Source organism: Anopheles coustani, chromosome 2, assembly GCF_943734705.1.
Source record: "Anopheles coustani chromosome 2, idAnoCousDA_361_x.2, whole genome shotgun sequence".
NCBI lineage: Eukaryota > Metazoa > Arthropoda > Insecta > Diptera > Culicidae > Anopheles > Anopheles coustani.
This window is the reverse complement of record NC_071289.1, coordinates 47,653,424-47,675,667: the sequence shown is the minus strand read 5'-3', so window position 1 is coordinate 47,675,667 and position 22,244 is coordinate 47,653,424. Positions and strand designations below refer to the sequence as shown.

At 43.0% G+C, this 22,244-nt stretch overlaps 3 protein-coding genes across 3 annotated transcripts in view; 2 read left to right on the top strand and 1 right to left on the bottom strand.

Moving 5' to 3' along the window:
• The first annotated feature begins 2,566 nt into the window (after window positions 1-2,566).
• LOC131264472 (ornithine decarboxylase 1-like) lies at window positions 2,567-3,983 on the top strand. The gene is made up of 2 exons (XM_058266770.1): window positions 2,567-3,015; window positions 3,092-3,983. The coding sequence occupies exons 1-2, from the start codon at window positions 2,579-2,581 to the stop codon at window positions 3,981-3,983; spliced, it is 1,329 nt and encodes a 442-aa protein (XP_058122753.1). The 5' UTR covers window positions 2,567-2,578.
• A 3,451-nt stretch (window positions 3,984-7,434) lies between these two features.
• The window catches only part of LOC131265524 (uncharacterized), a 28,026-nt gene continuing 13,216 nt past the window's right edge, over window positions 7,435-22,244 (top strand). The window contains exons 1-9 of the mRNA XM_058267798.1: window positions 7,435-9,208; window positions 9,344-9,611; window positions 13,733-13,787; window positions 13,873-14,793; window positions 20,816-20,998; window positions 21,060-21,218; window positions 21,305-21,514; window positions 21,582-21,735; window positions 21,996-22,166. Of these exons, the coding sequence (XP_058123781.1) occupies window positions 7,435-9,208; window positions 9,344-9,611; window positions 13,733-13,787; window positions 13,873-14,793; window positions 20,816-20,998; window positions 21,060-21,218; window positions 21,305-21,514; window positions 21,582-21,735; window positions 21,996-22,166 (3,895 nt within the window). The remainder of the gene's footprint in view (window positions 9,209-9,343; window positions 9,612-13,732; window positions 13,788-13,872; window positions 14,794-20,815; window positions 20,999-21,059; window positions 21,219-21,304; window positions 21,515-21,581; window positions 21,736-21,995; window positions 22,167-22,244) is intronic.
• Window positions 16,794-19,042, bottom strand: LOC131265527 (mucin-2-like). Its single transcript, XM_058267803.1, has 4 exons — window positions 18,919-19,042; window positions 17,890-18,876; window positions 17,659-17,805; window positions 16,794-17,587 (listed from the first exon to the last, which is right to left on the bottom strand). The coding sequence occupies exons 1-4, from the start codon at window positions 19,040-19,042 to the stop codon at window positions 16,794-16,796; spliced, it is 2,052 nt and encodes a 683-aa protein (XP_058123786.1).

Here is a 22,244-nt window from a genome sequence, read left to right as displayed (position 1 = left end):
AATACGATCGATTTGATCCCTTCTATCTATACTCAACGCAGCGACCATAGGCTTCGGTGTGCACTTCTTTTAAGCTCACTCATCGCGCGGTTGCATGGATCTAGTTTTATTCATTTGGATTTTGCGCACAAATTTGCACAAAAAAATGGCGCACATCTGGTCCAAATACCCAAGGTGTTCGACTACTTGGCTTTCCGAAGGCGATTGCCTTGACGCAATCGGCATCCTGTAACGAAGGATGCCGTTGAGTTCTTGGGTTTTTTTCGATTGTGCCTCGAAGCAGCCATCCGGGTCCCAAAAAGGGATGAAATTGGATCAGAATCACTAGACAAACAAACGCAATTTACCCTCTATTATGCTTTCTTTTGCTTTTGTGTTTCACGTTTCGTTCGGATCTTATTTGCTGAAATTTTTCATTCTCCCTGCATTTGCTTTTTACTTTCATTTATGCCTGAGGTGTACCTTTAAGCGGGTCGGCGTTTCCGTCCAGCTGTGAAATTTGTCGGGTTTTACGTTAACAAAATAAATTAGAAAAAGTTTGTTTGCTTTTTGGAAAGCCTCACAAAAAACTAACAGTGGAACTTCTAAGCATGAGCTACGTTTTCAATTTAAAAAAAAAACATTTTAATATATTTTTGTAATATAATATAATCTGTTATAATTCTGTTGTTATCTATTGAATAATGCATCGCAAAATAAGCCTTAGCTCAAGCAACAGTAATTTATCTTCTAAGGCATGAAATAGTATTTTTGTTTGGTTGTTGTTTGGTTCTCGTCTGGACGAAATACACCTATCACTCTTTCTCTCTGTAAATTTTCATTTTCCTTCTGCCTGACTGTGTTTTTTGTTTAACATTCTTTTCATTTTAAGTTTTTTTCCTAGATCACCTTCGGTTTTACTGTTATCGCAGAATGTATGCTATTTCTTTTAAACACAAGCGTTTCATCGTCTATAACAGGGGTCGGCAAAGTCCGGCCCGCCAACTGATTTTATCCGGCCCGTAAGAAAATTTTAGTGGTTCATACAAAAACCCCAATTCATCTTTTATCGGATTTGTCAGGTTTGTTTTCTTGCCAAAAATTTGATTAAAATTGTTCAACATGGTGTTCCTGTTATAGCGGATGTTGGGATCCAAAATCAAAATTCAACAAAAACAAGTATGAAAGTGTTTTAAAAAGTATAATGCTACAATTTATAGAACTTTATAACACTTTTATATAACTTTACTATTTAGAAAGATGATACTCCATTAAACAGGTGACTACTTTGAAAATATTCAAACATCGTTTAAGGTATCCGGCCCGCGGTTTCAGTTTCCTTTGAATCATTTGGCCCTTTAGGGAAATGTATGCCGATCCCTGGTCTATAACGAGAGAATTCTTTAGAAGCACAAGCAAGGGAATTAAAGCAGATGAAAAAATTAAAGTAATATTCAAGGTTAATCAACATGCAGCTGAAAAAAAATTTAAACTCTTCTACCACGACCACCACCAGCACCAGAGTCACCATCACCAATGGGCAAGGTACTGAGTAGGGAAGGAAAGAATCATACATGGATACCCCCTGTTGCCAGCGGTTGAGTTTTAGCGCGCAATCGTGCCATTTGCGTACGGTCGGCTCATGTTTACGCAAGCTTACTACTCTTGCCCGTAGCCAGCATCTCATTTAGCATAAGAAAAGCCAAAAGGCGGACTCAAAGACCTGAGACTCGCGAGATTAATGCTGCTCCGCGAGGATGGAACCTTGTCGTCGGGAGTCCGGAGAGATGGGTTGTCGCTGTTGCCCTAGCTGAACCCTACTGAACGTGGCAATTCTAGCAGCGTGCCACCGAATCCACCGGATTGCCAAGGTGAACGTTGAGCCAAAACCTCGGTTTTATAGCCTGTGGCGCAAGCGAAGCCTACCATCACGGTTGCGCTTTGAACTGGTCTGCAAGGGAGTTCCGATCCTGAGGCTATTTACGGTTGGGTCACTGTTAATGCGAGTGGTATATGAGGCTGCTGCTGTTGCAATGTATTGTGTTTATTCAAATCACACACAAGCCATCATCACTACCCTCATACTGGGTGTTTCTATTGCTTCTCCAATGGAAACAACCGGAACAACAAGTTTATACGCACTGTGTGCGACAGAACCAGAGGATCCCTCTATGTTCGAAGAGATTTGCGCCACCATGTAAGGTGAAGACGACCAAAAGCTATTTCGCGTTTGGCGGCGCTACAGTCCCCGATTGCGCTCGTAATCGTTCAATCGGTCGGGGTTTTGGTTAGGATGCTAGCTGGTACGACCGGGTTAACCAAACGCCTGCGGCATTTTTTTCACCCAAGACACAAGCTTGCTTGTAATTCCCGTTGTTGTAATGTTGCATGGTGGAGTACGGCAGAATCTGGCGCCATTATTATATCAAGAGATAGTCATGTTTTTAATCAGATAAAAAGTACTCAATCCAAACACGGACCATTGTTATTCTATAACAGATTAGACACTTGAGCTGGTGCTCTGATAAGACCTTCCATCTAAAAGTCAACTAGATGTCTAGGCTTCAGTGACGCTAAGACAGTGAACCAGAGCGAAAGCATGAGTTTGTACGACACTTTGCGAAGCCGGGCAGAAGTTATCGATGATAACGTTCGATTGTCCGAATTAGTTGCCCGAACCGTTGCTAGCGGACCCCATGATCGTCCGATCCACCTGCTGGAAGTGGACACTGTTGTTTCGCGGTACGCAGAATGGCTTCGCCATCTGCCACGTGTGAAGCCGTACTATGCCATCAAGTGCAACGATACTGAGGCGGTGGTGGAGACGCTGACGGTACTTGGCGCTGGTTACGACTGTGCGTCTCAGCCCGAGTTAGAGCGGGTCCTCAGGTTGGGCGTTCCGACGGAACGGATCATCTACGCCCAACCATCGAAGAGTGTTGCTTCGCTGAAATTCGCACGTGATAAGCGAATTCGTACGGTGTTTGATAATGAATTTGAGCTTGATAAGATAGCCCAACACTTTCCGGATGCTGAGTAAGTGCGCCTTTTACCCTACAACCTATAACGCCTACCGTCCTATTACTTTTGGTTTTGATCGTTGCTTTGCCAGGCTACTGTTGCGGTATCGGTTCGATTCTGGCAACACAAAAATCAACTTGGGCAGTAAGTTCGGGTGCGAAGTAACGGTAGAGGCAAGGCAGCTGCTCGATCGAGCCCGCAAGATGGGTATGAATGTCGTTGGCTTCTGCTTCAACGTTGGCTCCATGAGCTACGACGCGGAGGTATTCTATAAGGCGCTTCAGGCTGGACGCGAGATCAGTGACTATGCCGCATCGATCGGTTTCCAGTTTCGCGTGCTGGACCTCGGCGGTGGTTTCGTCGGCGATAAGGACGACAGTATCGCCCGGTACGCTCAGTACATCAACCGAGGGCTAGATGAGTTCTTTCCGGAGGAGTGGTTGGAGGTGTTCGCCGAACCAGGGCGCTATCTGTGTGCCGCTGCGGTGACGAACGTGTGCGTCGTCCAGGGCAAGCGATACTTCCGAAATGCCTCAAACTGGAGCTCCATCGAGAGCGTCGGATACTATTTGAACGACGGCATGTACGGTACCTTCTACGGTGCCAAATACCGTGGTATGGTGCCGAAACCGATTGTGTGGAAACCGAGCGCTGCCTGCGGACCTGTGAGGCCGAGTAAGCTGTTCGGCCCGACGTGCGATGGAAACGACTACTTCATGGACGGAGTACTACTACCGGAGCTAGAACCAGGAGACACGTTAGTCTTCGAAACGGAGGGTGCGTACGCAAGTGTCCACTCTTGCCGATTCAATGGATTTCATCTGCCAAAAGTGGTCGCTTACATTCGACGCACTGCAGTCGAGCTATTAAAACAAGTAGGCGATGCCAAAATGGACAGCCGGTTCATTGACAAGCTACTCTTGGACTCGGAATTCCTAAAAAACATCGGCCAAAAGTGTGAACCGTTGTCATTTACGGATTAACAGTCTGAATAATGTAGGCAGGAGCAAAAGTAGAGTATTGTCAACGACAATTGAATGTAAAATGTCTACAAATGCTTCTATGGTGGTATAAAACGTGTTGAGCTGTATCCCTTTCGTCCTGTCCGCAGGATCCTCTGGGTAACGAAACTCACGCTGCTGTTTACCGATCGAGACCGCCTGATACCGTCATGAATTATAGTAATATGTTTTATTATTTAAATTTATACACCCCGGCACAGCCACGGGGAGGGTTCTGAACTACACAAAACACTTACCGAACGACGGGAAAGGACGTCAGAGTATGGGAGTAAAACACATAAAGAAAGAAAAAAACTAACGACCTAGCCCTCGCATCGCGAAAAGCGCGCCCTGCTCTGTTCCCGTAAATGTGGCCTTTTTTTTCTTCCGGCTGATCTTAATATTAATAGTAAGGGTTGCGGTAAGCCACGGCGGTAACCGATAGGTCACACTGCAGTTAGCAGCGAATCCGCCATCTGCGCATTCCTTCACGCCGTGTTCCATAGAAAATGGATCACCCGTAGTCCTTGCGGTTAGCCGGTGGGATTGCATACGATCTGCGATAAGATCTACACCCCTGACGCGATCCGTTTGTAGGGATCTCGCTAAGGGATAGCCTGTTCGTCATGACCCTTGTCCGTTTTCCGCTTGCACCAGGCCGGGCTGAAGACGAGCGCAGATGACATCGGTGAACTTTTTTTTTCAGTTTCAAACCTTGTTTGCTAAAGAACTAAACGAAGGTGGAATTTTAAATTCGACAATTACCTTGGAGTGAAGAAGACAATACATTCAAAGGAAAATTGATCTAAAGACGCCATAGCAAGTATTACACGCATATTAATGATTTAAAATTTACCAAAGGATCCTGCTGAATAATAACGATGAAACAACACCAGATGTTTGAGTGAGGAACTCTGTGAAATTCATTAAATATTCATTGCCCACAGTCACTAGACATCCGCATATCTGATGATTGAGGAAAGAAGCGATAGTGCATCTACCAATTGCGATCGGCTAATGACGCTCACGGTAGTTAAATGTCCTCTCACTCGTGAATTGTAAAATTAAAAACTCATTACAATCAAGCTAGCAAAGGATTGCTTATTGCGGCTCTCGTTGTGTGATTTGGGTTTGTAACTGCCATCTTTGTTGGACCACTTATGCAAAAGAGGTGATCGACGGGTTGCCGATTTTTCATTCTGTTGCACTTTACATCCTACCACTGTTCTTATTACGAGTATTTTCATGTTAAACAATATTCTGAAGCTAGCATTATTCTGCAGTATTGTTATGTTCCAAAATATTTGACGTGAGATGTAATGTAGGAGTATATTAATAGTTTTGGCGCGTTACCATGCGCGATTTTAGGAATGGCCTTGATATTAGGCTTAAAGAAATCGATTACAATTTTGCTAATGAACTATGCTCCTATGATGATTTTCTAACCATATAGTTTGCAAACTCCATATAGTAGGGGGCTTATGAGCTGCGCTTTCTCTTACGTAACCGAAAGATTATCCCAGACATTCATCCTATTCTAGGTTGTTCAAATGCGAGTGAACACACATATGGTAAGAAACTAAAACATTCTAACTGCGAAAACAGGGATCTATATAGTGTAACATAAACATACAATCTTACAAAAAAGTATCTCCAAGTTATACTTCTCAAATGCAACAGTTGGGCAGTAAATGATTGAAAGACATGCAGTGGGGATGGCCACCAAAAGCGCCATACGGACGTTATTTATCAGCGAAGGATAGATGTGACGTAAGTCGAAGGAACAAGTGTTGATGTTAAACAAGTACTTGGGGTGGATATTTTCTGTGAAGCAGATGATTTTTACGACCTGTCAATAAATAATCAATTACGGGCTCTTTTTCACGTCGTTCTGTGCGCTTGTTGGCTTTCGTTCAGACGTTAGAGTGGTCGCCTAGTTTAAGAAAAAATACAACCGAAACAAGGAATAGCAAATGCACGTGTCACGGTATAATCTGATTAAAGAAGTCTTGGAAAAATTGTCCGGTGGACGGACATTGGAAAAATGTTAAAAAGTCTACATAAAAGCAACCGATGACTTGACGAAGCACTTAACACATTCTTCCTTTACTGCATTGCTTACGGTCAATGTTCCGAAAGTAGAAGCCCACACGTAGGAAAACGGCAATAAAATGCTGAAAATAACGTCAAAACGAACAAATAAAAGAGGAAAAAAGGTCTGACGCTATCTTCTCAGGGCACATGCTATCATGGTCATGGTAGACCTTCGCTAACAACATGCGGGAAGTTTATAAGTTTTTTTCTTATAAGAGTTTTCCGTTGGTAATGAATAAGTTTATGTTTAGGATGGTGACGGATATTGACTTTATTGGGGGTATTAAATGCATATTGCTCAAATATCACATTCCGTACAGGAGATACATAGTATAGTATGCTATAGGTTTTGAAGCTTTAACATGCAAATTGTAGTTAGGAAACCCGAGGAATGGCAACAGTTTTTCTTTTCAAGAATAAACAGAACACGTTCTGTGCAAGGTCCACCTTTATGTTTATCCTATTCATCAAAGGAAGCTTTTTACCGTTCATTTTAAATTCGTGTGGAAAGAAGATTAAACAAGTTGCATTGCTGCGACGGCTAAGGAGAAAACACTTAACCCGCGATACAACGGCTAACCCTTCGCGACGGCAACTCATGCTGGTATCGTTTCGAATAAGAAACTGTGTGAAGAAAATGGTGGCATGCAGTGCATGGTGGCACATGCTGTCTGGATCGGCCATGTCGGAAGTCACCGTGGAGCTCAAGGTGAGCGGCGGAAATTGTGGCAGCAGGCATCATTCATTGCAGGCACCAGCTGGCATTCGATCGCTGGTGAGAGAAAACGACATTTGAAGCCGACGATTGAAGTATAATTGTGCGAAACGTGTTGCTTGGCAAATTTAATGAAGTTATTGGCTAACCGACACTTTCTTTCTCTTTTGAAGCACTTGTTGTACTTTTGCCTTTGGGAACTGTCCATAGGGAACATAGAAGAAATTAACGGATCGAATCGTGTGAAGCTTTATATAACGAAGCCTCGTTCTACCGAACAACGCGTTACAGTCCAGCGCCACTTGTGCGATCGTCAAATGTTCAGATAACCCAGAGAAGGATATCTTTTTTCTTATGCTCATTTTGGACAAAAGCCATTACTAGATCGTTGAACGCTGCTAAGCAACCAAGCCGCGCGTAATTAAGAAGGGACTGGATGGATGATTTTGTTAGCTAATACTCGAACAAGTGACATTTGTCTGTACATTTTAACATCCTGTTGTAGTTCGACCTTCGAAGATTTTCATGCCCGATTAGGATCTTTTGAGCTTTCTCTGTAACATTAAATTAACTTCCATCCTTTCTTGCTGCACTCACATCCGGTGACCATCATTTCAGATCAGAATGCTAAAGTGGACTGTTACCAAGCGCTCGGAAGCAAGCGGTGGAAATGTCCTGTCGCAGGGCCAGGTTCTCATGGAAAAGCGCCGTCATGCACGACGTTCTCTTGGGGCACTGAGTGAGCGTATTGAAGCAGCTGGAAGGAACGCAGTGTCTAATGATGGTGCCAGCAACGGATTGGCGACGCACCATCAAATCAAGCTACGTCGATCCCTCGGGACTGCCGTCCACGGGCTTGCTAATTATGATAAGGAAAATCGATGTATTACCTCTACGCCGCACCCGATGACCAGCAGCAGAACATTGGATTCACCGTACTCTGCGGCGTTGCGAGACGTGAGCAACATTACTCCCAACACAACACCCTGCCGACTGTCGACTGTATCCACTCCTCAGAGCCGCAAGCGGACATGGGCATCTTCTCCGGCTTCGGTGGGTCAAAAGAGAGCACCCAATCAAGAGATTACCGTCTTGCGTGAGCCGTACGCCACAACTTTGCCTACTTTTGATATCGAATATTCACCCTGCGGCGGTAAAAATGTTCCTTTTCTGGCGATTCGCGGTTTGGGAATGACAGAATTTGAAAATCCCGGTCGATACTTTCCCACGGACGGCGAAGAGCCGTCATCGAAGCGCTGCAAGACCAGCGAAAAACAATCGATGCCTGACGAAACTGCTCCCAAAAAAGCACCGGTAGGAGTCCCTGGCTTGACTCCTCTCTCGTCGCGGTTCGCTGATCTACGCTTCAACAAGGGTAGCTTCAAACGGCCACGGTCGGTAGCAAAGACGGTTAACAACAACCATTTGCCTCCTCCGGAGACCGGAGTGGATGCACCAGAGGAAACGAATGAACTATCATTGAATTCGTCGGAAATGGGAGACATTACGCTGGACAAGATGATCGACGCCATACTGGAGAGCGCCAAAAAAGACTCTCGCTGGGCCACACCACGCCCGAAACGGTCCTCAAGCATCAAGTCCAAGCAGTCGAAAGGATCGTCGCCAACGTACACACCGGCCGACGATCCGGCTACCGACCTGTACCTCTTGGAGCGGCATCTTCCAGTGCGAATAGCGCAACAAGCAGGTGAAACGACAATAATTCTTGCAGAAACCAGTCACGTCAACGAAAGAGAAGTCAAAACACCCGAACCAATACGCGAGCATCAAACCACCTCATCAACCAGCCGGGGGTTCCGTCAGTCGCTAAACAAACTTGTGCTGGCAAGTCCGCTGGAAGCGGCCTGTCATCTGCGGCGTCAAAAGGCCGTCAGAAGAAAGCATGGTAAGCAAGAATCCGGAGGCCTTGATGGTGGTGGTGTAGCATCAATGCAACGGAAAGACTTGCAGGCCAGCGATGCATCGAAAAGCCCAGAAACCCCAAACGTAGCCTTCAGTCACTCCAGAATCGATCAGCTGGCTTTGGTAAAAACGCCCGTCCATGAGGGAGCTTGCGTATTCGCACCAGAGGATGGTACTGTAGAGTTGCAGAAACAGCAGGAGCAGCAATTGGTATCGGCCACCGCAACACCCAGCATACGATCAACTGATCTACAGGGCTGCTCCACACCTACCGAGTCGATCGAGAAGACGCGTAAGTGTCTCAACTTTTCGCCAACGCTCAGCGAGGACTCGCTGGAAAAGCGAGGGTCGGTTGCCTCCTCAATAACCTCGCGCTGTTCTAGGGCTGGTTTCGCGCTGGGCACAGGACCGACCGTGCGGGGTACACTCGAACTAAGTATCGGTTTCGACCAGACAGGTCGCCTGCAAGTACACGGTGAGTGGTGTATGGTATGACATCGTTGTCGCCGTTTTAGTTTTGGATCATTTTCATTTCATTCGGTGGGCCAGGGTTGCAGCAGTATGTTTGGATAGGCGGGCGATTGAATAACATTTTACCTCTCACTTGCAGTCATCCGTTGCCGAGACCTTCAGAGAACGCAAACAGGCAGCACGGCAGGTTGCAATGCTATCAACGCGTATGTAAAAGTGGCGCTAACCACCATCGGCAACACCGGCAGCGTACTGGCGGGACACACGGAATTCGGTCCATTTCAACGCACAGCCGTCCATCGTAACTCCAACCGACCGATCTTTGACCATCGGTTTTTCTTCGATACTCAGCCGGATGACGAGCGCCGGATTCAGCTGGCCGTTTGGCACCGGGATAGAGAATGCAGGTACGTCATGGCACAAGTCATCACCACTATAGCCTTATGGCTGTAATTCTTTCAAATCCACTGTGGGCAAAGGTAGCCACCGTTGTGGTTGACTGCTAGTTACCGAATGAGAAGAGCTGCTTTGAAGAACTGCCGATACAACTGCGTAACGGCACGATAGGACGATTGAAAGTACGAGATACTCTCCCGGAAAACACATTCAAGGTGCTGATGCGCATGTGTTCACTTGCGGTAGTACTCCGGATGTTGGGACCAAGTTTTCGGGTCCGCACTCTTGTTGCTGTTGCCTACGCGAGAGGTTCGCGGTACTGCCGTGGCCGGGTTCTTGGTTTTGGTCAGCGCGTTCCGTGCCCTCATAGGATCGAAGTTCTCTTTTCACCAACCATCCTGCTCGTCGCGCATAGTTTCTGTTCCCTCCGTACACCCGAGTGAGTCCTTATATCAGCGCGAACCATAATGAAGGAAGCTACGAAAAGTCGCAGAAGTGAGGGATAGTTATTTTCACCGAAAATTGAACAATCAGAAGTTAAGAAACAGTTCAAAAGTCCAATGTGAGTTGCAAGTTAAGCACATAGGATAATGTGGCATCAGAAGTATGTGTATGTGTGTGTGTGTGTGTGTGTGTGTATGTGTATGTGTGAATGTGTGAGTATGCTTGATGTGTGCGTGTTTGCTTGAGGCTTATGACAATGAAGTTCTTATTCTTGATTTTTATTAAGAAATTTCTTGCTTGCACGAACGGTGAGGTGAGGATGCGGCTGATAAATGGACGTTAGGCCTTGGAAAGCACTTCCATGTGAATAAGGATCGCCTTTGGCTGTGATTTGCAAAGCATGCCGCAATGTTCGAGAACAAGTTTTTACGCAGCATCTGAGCAAATCCCAGGCAGACACTGCAGCAACAGTGTGAGAGCCAAAAGTGTTACGTGGGAAAGGCTCATTAAGTGTAGTCCGTTTTCCATTCCACTCATGGTCAATGTGATATTTCTTCCATCGTCGTCAACACACCATACCACTGATTTGATATGAGAAAGATAAGCAGCACTATAAAAGCATTGTGAATATATTGTTTTTCGTGCTCTCAGAGTGTATGTGAGTTCGTGCACGTGTTTTAATGTATAGTAGTGCGTATCCAGGGGTGTCAGGAAGGTGCTTCCTATCGACTCTTCATCAATACGTGCGTGCTTCGTGTGTCTTGTGTAGGTCGCCTACGCGCTTGCGCCCAACAGATCGTATAAAGGAAACGTGGCCCATTCTTTTTGTTTGAAACGAACTCTGTTTTATGTAACCACTTGAACGACAAAAATTAGGTATTTTATTTTATTAAGTTCTATTAAGTAAATCCTTTTCCTCTAACTATTATTTGTAGTGTGGATCAAATATTTCACTCAAGTATGCAAAATACGAAACCACCTGCATTTTCAAAAAAAAGTCAAGCAATGGTGCAAACTCATGCATCGAAAGAGACTCAAGACAGAAAAGAGAGAGGGAGGGAACAAGTTAGAGGCTAAATGTATCTTCAGTCGATCTTTTAAAGCAAGAATAAAGTCGACATATGTAAAAATAGGAAAGTTTTAAAGGAGAGTTTCGTTTTCCAACCAAGAAGAAAGAAAAAGAGAAAAAAGAAAAGAATTTAAACACCAATGCACATGTGTTTTCCATACAAGTGTGTCTGGCCAATTGTATGCACGTGATGATGGCACTGATGTGCAATCAGGTGCACACAAAAGCAAAGGAAATGTTTGTAAGTTTGAAAAAAATAATTTTGAATTACCACGCACGGTAATTAATAAAAAAAAACTTTTGATACATTGAAACACGCATAACCTTGGCAATCAAGCCTTGATTGAACTTTACATTCAATAACTAAAAATAGAAAACCATAATATTTTAGTAAAGAAAAACCTATGTTCCTTTCGCGCAAAGATTTTATATAAAACACAATTACATAGCATTCGGCGAGATCGAATTACCGAGATCGAAAGTTTGCGTGTTGTGTTTTACCCATAACACGCTTAAAAAATTCGGGACACAAAATAGCATACCAGTCCCTTGAGATTATATCGATGATTTACTATTATCGACCGGTGTTTATGCCCACCAACACAGTCTTTAGAAAGTTTTACGAGCGATGCCAAACCAGTGCGGTTATAATGGTCGGCCCATCTGAACCGATGCCAAACGAAACACAAACTTGTCGCCAACACCTCATTATAAGAACAACTTATTGTAATTTCATTTGCTCTTGGCCTCAAATGGCGATAGGCCTAGTGTCGTCAGTTGCTTGTTGGCACCTTGTTGTCGATGCTTTTCAATCGGCATATCTGCGTATCAGCGTATTGCATTAAACAGAAGTGGTTTTAAATTTTGGTTTTCTCGTAAATTGGATAGGTGCGATGACAGGTTTCTTTTCGTGTTAGGCTTCTTGGTGGTGCTTGAATTGCCTTTAGAGATTGATATTCGCTAAAGAAACACGTAAGCTTCAGCCGCACGTGTAGGTTGTGGGTGTCATTGATTTTTTCTATTATTGATTCGGTGTCTGACCGACTTTTTTGTTATTTTTCTTCCACTAGTCTTCTTCACGAGTATGTTTGCACGCGATTGGATCCATCATTAGGATTATTTTTTATTCACATTGTTAGGGTATTTTTTATCAGAAACCCGCTTTCCGGATCTAGTACATTGCGTAAGGAGTTCATTTGAAAAGTTTCCTCGTCTTAGCATCTTCTTCCATTGTGTGTCCTAGATTTTCGAAGCTTAAAAGAAGATATTTGAATCCGAGCTTTAATTGCTTCGTTGGGTTACGTAGTGTTTGTATACTTTATTTCATTAATTGAGTGAGTGCACTGTTCCTAGGCTTGTATACAAGTGTAGTGAGTGAGTGGTATTAAGAGAAGGTGGTATTAAGTCAGTGGATGTTCGCAAAGGTATGTCTTTTGTCTTGCAAACTGTAGCCGGTCTGCTACGTGGATCGTCGACGAACGATATCGGAAAGGATCAGTCTGCAGCCGGTGCATGCTGTTGTCATCCGAGTGGTAGCAAGGGGCGACATACGCATCATCGATGCCACCGACAGTACATGTCAGGTGTTCACAACGACGATGGTTACCGGATGTGTCAGAAACTGCTCTTGCAAGCTGCTATTGCTACCGCCAGCTCGGGAGCTACAGTCGACGAAGTCGATGGTAGACCGGAGAATGTTGGTACAATCGATGAAGAGAGTTCCGCGAGCAGATCTTGACATAGTGTGACATTCGCTGATTCGCTCATCCCGCTGCAGATCGATCAACCCAATGAGGGTTCGGTATTTCGGGGAGCCGATGCAAACACTAAATGTAACAACACCTTCTCAAGAGACAATGTCGACAAGTGAGTGATTTAATCGATGTTGTGATTGCTCTCTGTTCGTGCTAAGGAACCTTTCTGTGGATATGTGTGTACTCATAATTTTCCATCGTATCATATGTACAATTTATCACTTATATCCAAAACAACAACACAATCATGTGATACTTTCTGAGATGTTCTTAATCCTATAGAAATATGTTTTCTCCTGCGTGTTCATATCTATCTCCAGTTCACCGACTTTTACGCTGCAGTTTCAAGTTATCCTAGTTCGCAGTCATTCCTTACTGAACGTGGATAATAACAATTTCCTTTGTATGTACACAAATTTACTCTCGTAATCTATGTTCACTATTGTTGTGTATGAATAACCATTACTGCAAAGTATAACTTTAGTTCAATGTTCAGAGTTTGGTGTGATTTGTTGTGATAAATTGCGTGGTGATCATAATTCTGTTACGGTGATAATACGTAAACTCGTATCATTGTTTACATTACCAAACTTTTTTCGTGCAATTATTTTTTCCCAGTGGAAAATTGAATGTATTGTTTTGGAAGGAATCATCTTAAAGCTTTTCAGTGAAAACATTTAAATACATTCATTCTGACAGCATATCTTTTCTCGAATTGACCGTTTGGTGTATGTAAATTTAGCGTGGAATAGTACGTGGATTCTAAAATTAATAAATTTTCTCAAAAACATATTGTTTGCTTATTTAGTTAATGAACCGAGTGAGAAACGATAGTGACATACTGTTTTAATTTTTTTATTTGCAGACGAAGCGAGTTTTTAGGATGTATATCATTTCCCGTTCAGAATGTGACTAAGCAGGTAAGTGCTAGAGCAGCATTGTTGATTGCCGAAGGTCATGATCTAGATAGCTACTGATGTTGTTTTTCGCTATCTGCATTAGCAGGATATCAATGGAGCATACCACCTGCAGCCGCAATCTTGTTTGACGAATCCTATCGCACCGCTTCCAGACACCATGTGTGAGAACTCTCAATCCTGCGTGGATGAAATAGTGTGCACGGTAGACACTACCAGCAGTGCGATGTCCTTGACTACAGGAGTTGCTGTGGGCACAGTACCGGACCATACCAACGGCACCGGTGAACCTCTTAGCCTCAGTAAGAAGGCGCTCCATCAACGTGACGCAGACGAGAATCTATTTCTGCGCTTCCTAGAGCTCGATCCGTCCCCCGAGGTAGCGCCATCGGGCGGTTGCGGAAATCTTCCGGTACCGGCCACTCCACGTCGCAATTCTGTCTGCTCGAGCACCAAACCGGCTAGTGCTTCATTGGGACGCACGCCTTTTACGATTACGAAGCGACTAGCACGGTCCGGTGACAGAGGGTTTGGCTTTTCTATCGTTTGGACTCATCCACCACGCGTGGAAAAGGTGGAGTCGGGTTTATCGGCTGAGAAGGCTGGCATCCTACCCGGGGACTATGTGGTGTTTGTCGAAAAGCACAACATCGTCACCATGCCTGAGCAGGACGTGCTGAATCTGATCAGATCGCAGGGTAACACGTTGTTGCTGGAAATTTTTCGGCGGCCTCAACAAACAGGCGGCCAGCACTCGCGTAGCAACTGTCTTCGTAATTCCATCACGGGGCCAGCGAACGCATCCACTATTGGGAGCAACAACGCCATTAACTATCCGTCGCTAAATGCTTGTGCTGCCATCATGCCATCACTTTTGGACGAACAGGAACCCTCCCTGAAGACTGCCGTTCCGTACGGAGTGGCTCGGTCGTCGACGGCTTGCTCCAATTTTTCCATCGAAACCGCCAAACGGAAGCTTCACTTACCGCAAGTTACATTTAGCAAAGAGGTAGGTAAGGGTGTTCTTGTTTGACAAGGGAAATCAGGAATAGAGAGCCAAGCTCGCCATAAGCACACACTTCAGTCTCTGCATATTGAGGTGGAAACATCTGTGTAACAGAAACAAACGATGCGGGAATAGCCACAATACATTGCGATATCGTAGATAGGAATATTTTCGAAATGTAGATTTAATCGTATATTTTGTTCGAGTTGCTCAACCGTTCTGAAGGGGATCGGAGACAGTTGGTTGCATAACATATAAACGGAAATGTACATTAAAACATGTGTTCATTAGAGGCGTCGGAGCACGCATCGAACATTGCAGGAAAGTTACGCTTCATTAGTTAGTAACATTTCGATCAATTACCCAATATTTGACTAGCGCTTGTCCCGTGGTGTCTACGATGAATTCTTCAATATAGCACATTTTCTCTTGGTATGTCTAGTATTGAAGGTAATTGTTATCGGTGTTAATTTTATTAGTGTAACCTCTACGACGGAAGATATACATTCATTTAACCATACCTGCATTGTTAATAATGCTTTTTTGTGCAACGGATGTAAAGCTGTACTTTATGCTTAACATTATGCTACCATCGGTACTAGACGGACTGATATCAGTGGAACTTTGCAATAAATTTTATTTCGATTATGTATGAGTTGGTTTGGGTAGCATACCATTTGCCATTAAAGGCATTTTTTTTAAGATAGGTTCAATGTAAATTTTATGTTCCATATTCCATTGATGATTCGAATTTTAATGATAACCACTTCGTACCATCATGATACTGGCAAGCTTTATTTCTAATAAAATCAAAATTAATATTAAAATTTAGTTTAAAACACGTTGTAATGTTACGAATCGGGTTTTTCGAAAAAAAAAGCATTCCACAATGTTGTGTATTGTTTAATCCCGACTAAAATAGGATTTCGTTTAGATAATCAAATCTCAGAACCGATGGTAGCAATAATCGGAAAGCAGTGGCACAAACCAAATGTTGTGACTTAAGGAATATCGTTTATACTGTTCATTTCTTGTGTTAATTTTTACTTTTTAGTTTTGTAATGTTGTGTTCAATTATTCGTTTTGATAAAGAGTATTGACAAATATTTCCTGTGCATCCTCTTGATTCGGCATAACAGAAAATGAATGTAATGTTCAAATAGTTTGAACATAAAACAACTCTAATTTTCACAAAAAAACCTTACAATAAGTTCATACTGATAGAAAATAACATGTTTCAAGCAATTAGGGTTTGTTTTTTATGTTTTCTTGTACGGCTAGACTGTTTTGTTTTGCTGAAACGCGTATTTATTTTTGTGTTTATTAATAAGCGGAATAATATTGTACTGTTTCATTAATTTGATTTTGTAAATAAAAATTGTTACAAATTATTTCATTGCTTTGGTTGTTTGATTTCATCCACTCATTATTCATTCTTTATTTATGTTTATACTATTTTTGTAGTAAGTTTCGGTTCTTTTTCTTTTGCTTTCGTTAAAATATCAGCGATATGCTTGATGTATATAGTGATATTCTTGATGTCATAATGTCATTCTATTTTTGAGAAGTGTGTGAATAGTGATAGAAGGATAATATATTTCTAAACAGCAATTAAACTGTGGTTCTTTGAGAAGCACGTCGTTCATTAACTACTCATATTGAAATTGAAGGAGTTTTGGTCGAACGTAGATGAAACAAAAACTATACTGGTTCGAAGTCTAGTTTGAATTTATACATAAATTAATGGCAGAAATCATACACTTCCTTTGTTGGAACCGTTGTTGGAACGCTCTAGGTCTTCCTCTGCTCAGAAAGGAGTATCAAAACACTCGCGAAGGAGTTTTGCCACCAACACCCAATCACATAAATAACAAAAACAGGCTTTGAATGACAAATCCATTTAACTTGGTTAACTTTAATACATCGCTGACATTTGGCATGGATTTCTTAATTGATGCGTTCAAAGTAATATATTCGTTTTGCACAGCTGTACATCACACACGTCAACCGTGTCGGTGACCTCCAACGAGAACACCAGCACCAATGCCGGCCTGAATACCACCTCCTAGCGGGCCCTGCACGCGCAATCCAGCACCTAAACCTACTCCACCACCCATGAGGCGATGAGCACCTCCTATACCAGCTCCAATTCCAGCCTGAATACTACCACCTAGTGGTCCTTGTACGCGAATACCAGCTCCAATGCCCGCACCGCGTCCAATTCCAGCTCCCAGCCCTGCTTGAAAACCACCACCAAGAGGTCCTCGGAAACCAACCCCTAGTCCGATACCACCTCCGAACCTGTGGTGCTCACCAGAGTGGTGTCCGTTTCTTGCTCTGCATCCACCGCCCCGGTTATTACCGATATTTGTGACAGGAGCGGAAGTTGGAGGCTGGACTACAATCACTGGAGCATTGGTTGGTGCAGCAGTTGTGGTCGTCGAAGCCGATATTTGCTGCATAACTTGCTGCATTATTTGCAACATACTTTGGTTGGAAGCGGTTATCAGAATGAATTGTCCGTTGATATTGATGATGATTGAATACGTGGTCGTAGTACCAGATGCAACCGTTGTTGTTACAGGAGAAGCAGTTGTAGTCTTCGTCGTTGCGGCAGCAGAGGAGGGAATGGTCGAAGTTGTTGGCGCGACAGTTGTCGTCGTTGTTGGCACTGCAGTAGTCGTAGTTGTGGTCGATGTCGTCGTTGTTGCAGCAACGGTTGTAGTAGAAGTACCACTGAGGGTTTGAATAATCGCTGCAATTGTAGCAGTATCGGCGGCATTTACAGTAACAATTGCTGTGGGGTGGTAAACATCCATTATGCCATACATCCGTTCAAGATATGTATCAACCTGTGCCTATACTCACATCCACCAATGTTGAATGAAACAGTTGATAACGATGCAGGAGCAGCGGTTGTTGTCGTTGTCATGGCAACGGTAGTTGTAGTTACAGCTAAAGCACTATTAATGGCATTAATCGTCGCTTGATCTGCAGCTGAGACGGTTATTATACCTAAAAAGAATGCAAAGATAGCCCTCAAACTGTCTTTCTTGGTCGTTGAATTGTTTGTAAAATGATTATTTTGTATTTACTCACTTCCATTGATGTTAAACGTCACCGTGCCTGTGGGTGCAGAAGTAACGGTCGTTGGAGCCGCAGTTGTCGGCGCTACAGTGATTGTTGTAGGAGCAACAGCGGTTGTTAGAGCAAGAGTTGTTGTTGTAGGAGCAACGGTAGTTGTTGTTGGTGCTACTGTAGTAGTTGTTGGAGCAACGGTAGTCGTTGTTGGTGCTATTGTGGTCGTTGTAGGAGCAACGGTAGTGGTTGTAGGAGCAACTGTTGTTGTAGGAGCAACGGTAGTGGTTGTAGGAGCAACTGTGGTCGTTGTAGGAGCAACGGTGGTTGTTGTAGGAGCAACAGTGGTCGTTCCGGAACCTCCGGCAAGGATGCCTGTTCCGAGCAATCCAGTGGTAGCTCCAATACCTGTACCAAGAACTCCAGTAGAAGTTGCTGTTCCTAGCACACCTGTTCCGAGCAAGCCAGTGGTAGCTCCAATACCTGTACCAAGAACTCCAGTAGAAGTTGCAGTTCCTAGCACACCTGTTCCGAGCAAGCCAGTGGTAGCTCCAATACCTGTACCAAGGACTCCAGTAGAAGTTGCAGTTCCTAGCACACCTGTTCCGAGCAAGCCAGTGGTAGCTCCAATGCCTGTACCAAGGACTCCAGTAGAAGTTGCTGTTCCTAGCACACCTGTTCCGAGCAAGCCAGTGGTAGCTCCAATACCTGTACCAAGAACTCCAGTAGAAGTTGCTGTTCCTAGCACACCTGTTCCGAGCAAGCCAGTGGTAGCTCCAATACCTGTACCAAGGACTCCAGTAGAAGTTGCAGTTCCTAGCACACCTGTTCCGAGCAAGCCAGTGGTAGCTCCAATGCCTGTACCAAGGACTCCAGTAGAAGTTGCAGTTCCTAGCACACCTGTTCCGAGCAAGCCAGTGGTAGCTCCAATACCTGTACCAAGGACTCCAGTAGAAGTTGCAGTTCCTAGCACACCTGTTCCGAGCAAGCCAGTGGTAGCTCCAATGCCTGTACCAAGGACTCCAGTAGAAGTTGCAGTTCCTAGCACACCTGTTCCGAGCAAGCCACCAGAACCTCCAATACCAGTGCCGAGGAGACCACCTCCTCCCAACTGGGGATTGGCTTGCAGGGGCACCAGAACCCCCAGCAATGTAATAATGAAAGTTAGTCGCATGTTTCCTAAGTCCGAGTGTACGATCCGAACAACGGTAGGTTTCGGAGGTTACGTGCTTCGGGTATAAGGAAACGAAGAATGGTTGTAGTGAGTGTCAGCAGTAAATTTTGCGTTCTTTATATATGAAAACTTCGGCTTACAAATTTGATGGGGAATGGAAGTGACGAACAATATATTCTTTATTAGCCGTATGTTGATAACGAGAGGGGTTCAACATTTTAGATACAGCTGCGGTTGTCAGCAATGAAGTATTTGTTTGTTCCAAAAACTTGAATGAGTGGTGTTAGAAGTTGAAGAAAGGTTTTAAAGAAGGAGCAAGATAGCATGGCGCCTTGAAATTTTCATCTGAGTTGCTATGACGTAGGTATGGTTTGATGACTCAAATATGTGTATTGCTAAGGTGTTCTAATGCACTCTCACTGATCAAAAAGTATTTCAATAGTATATTGCAAAATCAATATAAAAAAATATAAAGGCTTAAGGCAGTGGCGTCGCGTAAGAAAATGAGATGGTTGTGCACCTTCAAAAAAAGTAATACCTACTTAGGTAAACCATATAACGTGGTTTACTAGAACCAGAACGACACGACACACGACGTCGAATTTGGTCAGGATGTTAAGTGTTGTGAATAGTTTAGAGGAATAGAGGAACCGTGAATGGTCTATTTAGTTCTGCAATGTTTAATTGCTACTAAATTAATCTACCTGAAAAACGAATTTAACAGCTCATCTACGATGTCCTGCTCAACGTCGATGCATAAATTGACTGGTAATTTCACGCTAAATAGAACAATTGCATGAAAAATCTTTCGAATGAAAGTGTGTGCACCAGCAATATTACCCAGTCCTGCGTGCCTGCTTAAACCTTTTTGAATTAGCTTTAAATTGTTGGCTATATTTGCGTGTTTGTTTCCTCGATTTTATTTCATAGTTTTATTTTCTTCCAAATTTACTTCACGAACGTCAATATCTACTCGATAAATATATCCGCGGTTAGTCAATGTCTGTGAATCAAATTCTTATTTGGCAAGTCAAACTCACCTCGGGTCCGGCCTGGGTACAATCTAATGTGCACAGGAAAGCCACCTATACATTGACAATTTCACATGGACGCATTCAACACATGTACAAGAGAACTAATGTGTACATATTTGATCGATTGGCTAGTGCACTGGCAGAAGTGCCCACCCGTTAGCAAAACTGATCGACTTTCCAAACAAGCAAGCGAAACTGAATTTTGACGCTTGGTAATAAGAAAACTAGCGCTTCTTCACTGTTCGTAATGAGAATGGTATTATAAAACTGTGGTTAAGAGAATTGTTCTTATTTGATTAAAGATGCTCGTTTGTTACAGCGGTGCGTAGATGTAAAGCGTTAAGTAGATTTTGAACGCAACTGTTGCGGGTGAAAATTATAATACCATAACTAAACAAATAATTTTGTGATTCATTTTAAAAATTCATTTTAATGGAACTTAGTAATAATTCGTATAAGCTAATTTTCTATTGCTTAGGAGAAACATCTTAACACATTGTTCTTGTTGTGTAAACGTGTTGTTAAACGTCTCGGACACATTGTTCAAAATCCAAAGCTCAATTTTCACGTAGCATGAAATGGCTTTGATCTTTAAACTAATACAAGACTTGGTGCTGGATAATTAATAATATTTTTTAATAATAATAATTTTATAATTTCGTCAATGACTTGTAGTAATTAAAAAACTAGTTTAGACATTGTTATATATTTATTTTTTTACATTACAATTTATCCTTAGTCAATTGTTCAACCTTTTCCCGACGATCATCGCCGAAAGTTTCTCTACCAGCTGATTAGCCGTGAGCAACACTTTGTTAACGCCATAAATTTTGGTATTGAGCGATTTGTCAATCCACTACGTGAACGAAAAGACTTAATCTCACCGAATGACCACAAGATCCTTTTTCAAAACATCGACGAGGTAAGATATCATCGGAGCGGTTTAAGTGGGATCCAGTTAGTAAGTTGTTTTCTTGTCTTAGCTGTCACGAATATCAGAAGATATTCTGGAGCAAATCATACAGGATGATACCGAACCTCACATCCACTTCGCTTCCCGTGTCTATCTGTCCAAGAGTACAGCCCTATGCGTGGCCTACAGGAAGTATTGTAATGGGCTCAAGAAGGCCGATTGTGTACTGGTATGCAGAAACTAAATTTGCTTCTAATCTCAATAGTCTGGAATTTGTAGATGAATAACGGATATCGTATGTATTACAATCAACAGGTCAACAAGTCAAGAAATTCAAACTGTGATTTTATGAAATTTATAACGGAGCCACCGGTACCACGGAAACGTCCAGATCTCACCACATTCATTCATCGTCCGCTTCAGCATTTTAGGGAAATTTTAAAACTAGTGCAAATGATTGCGTCCCATTGTCGTGTAGATAGTGAAGAACATAATAATTTCAACAGTATCATTAGTGAGTTGCAGGTGAGTACTTCACACTCTGGAATTGCTAAAATGGTCTTGACGTGTTCTCTGAATGTAATCGTAACAGATCGCGTATCGTGAAATTACTGTTGGCGGTGGGCTTATGGAACCGATAGGTGAAGGTCGTCCGCTGTTAACATTACAGGACCTAGAGGCACGGATGGTGTTTACCAAGTGTAAACCATTTCAACTGGCATCTCACGGACGGCAATGGATTTTCGGTGAGTATAAGTTTCAAATGAACCCCCATACATATGTATCAATCACATCAAGTATGAGATGTCTTATCTGTCTTGCGACAAAAATGATATAACCTTGGGCATTTTACCTGTTCTCATAATTTCTGGCGTATTAGATGTTCTCTTTCATTCCTAACCAACCTGCAAGACGCAATATTTCAAATGAATGACCTGAAAATCTTTAATTTGTGTTGTAATGGAAATAAGCTTTTGTTTCGTCGTATCCTATTATTTATTCCCAGGTGGTGATCTATCACGAGTTGAAGGACGCTCAATTAAACCATACTGGACACTGCTGTTTAGTGACATTTTGCTCTTTGCCAAAGTCAGTCGTGATCGTGTGCTGTTTATCACTGAAGAGCCTATAGCTCTATCTACAATTACCGATTCATGTTTCAATATACGTAAAAAGAGTGAGTGTTTGTGTATATTTGGATTTATATTTTCAAATTCATTCATGTTAGATGTTACCTTCGCTCTTGGTACACTTT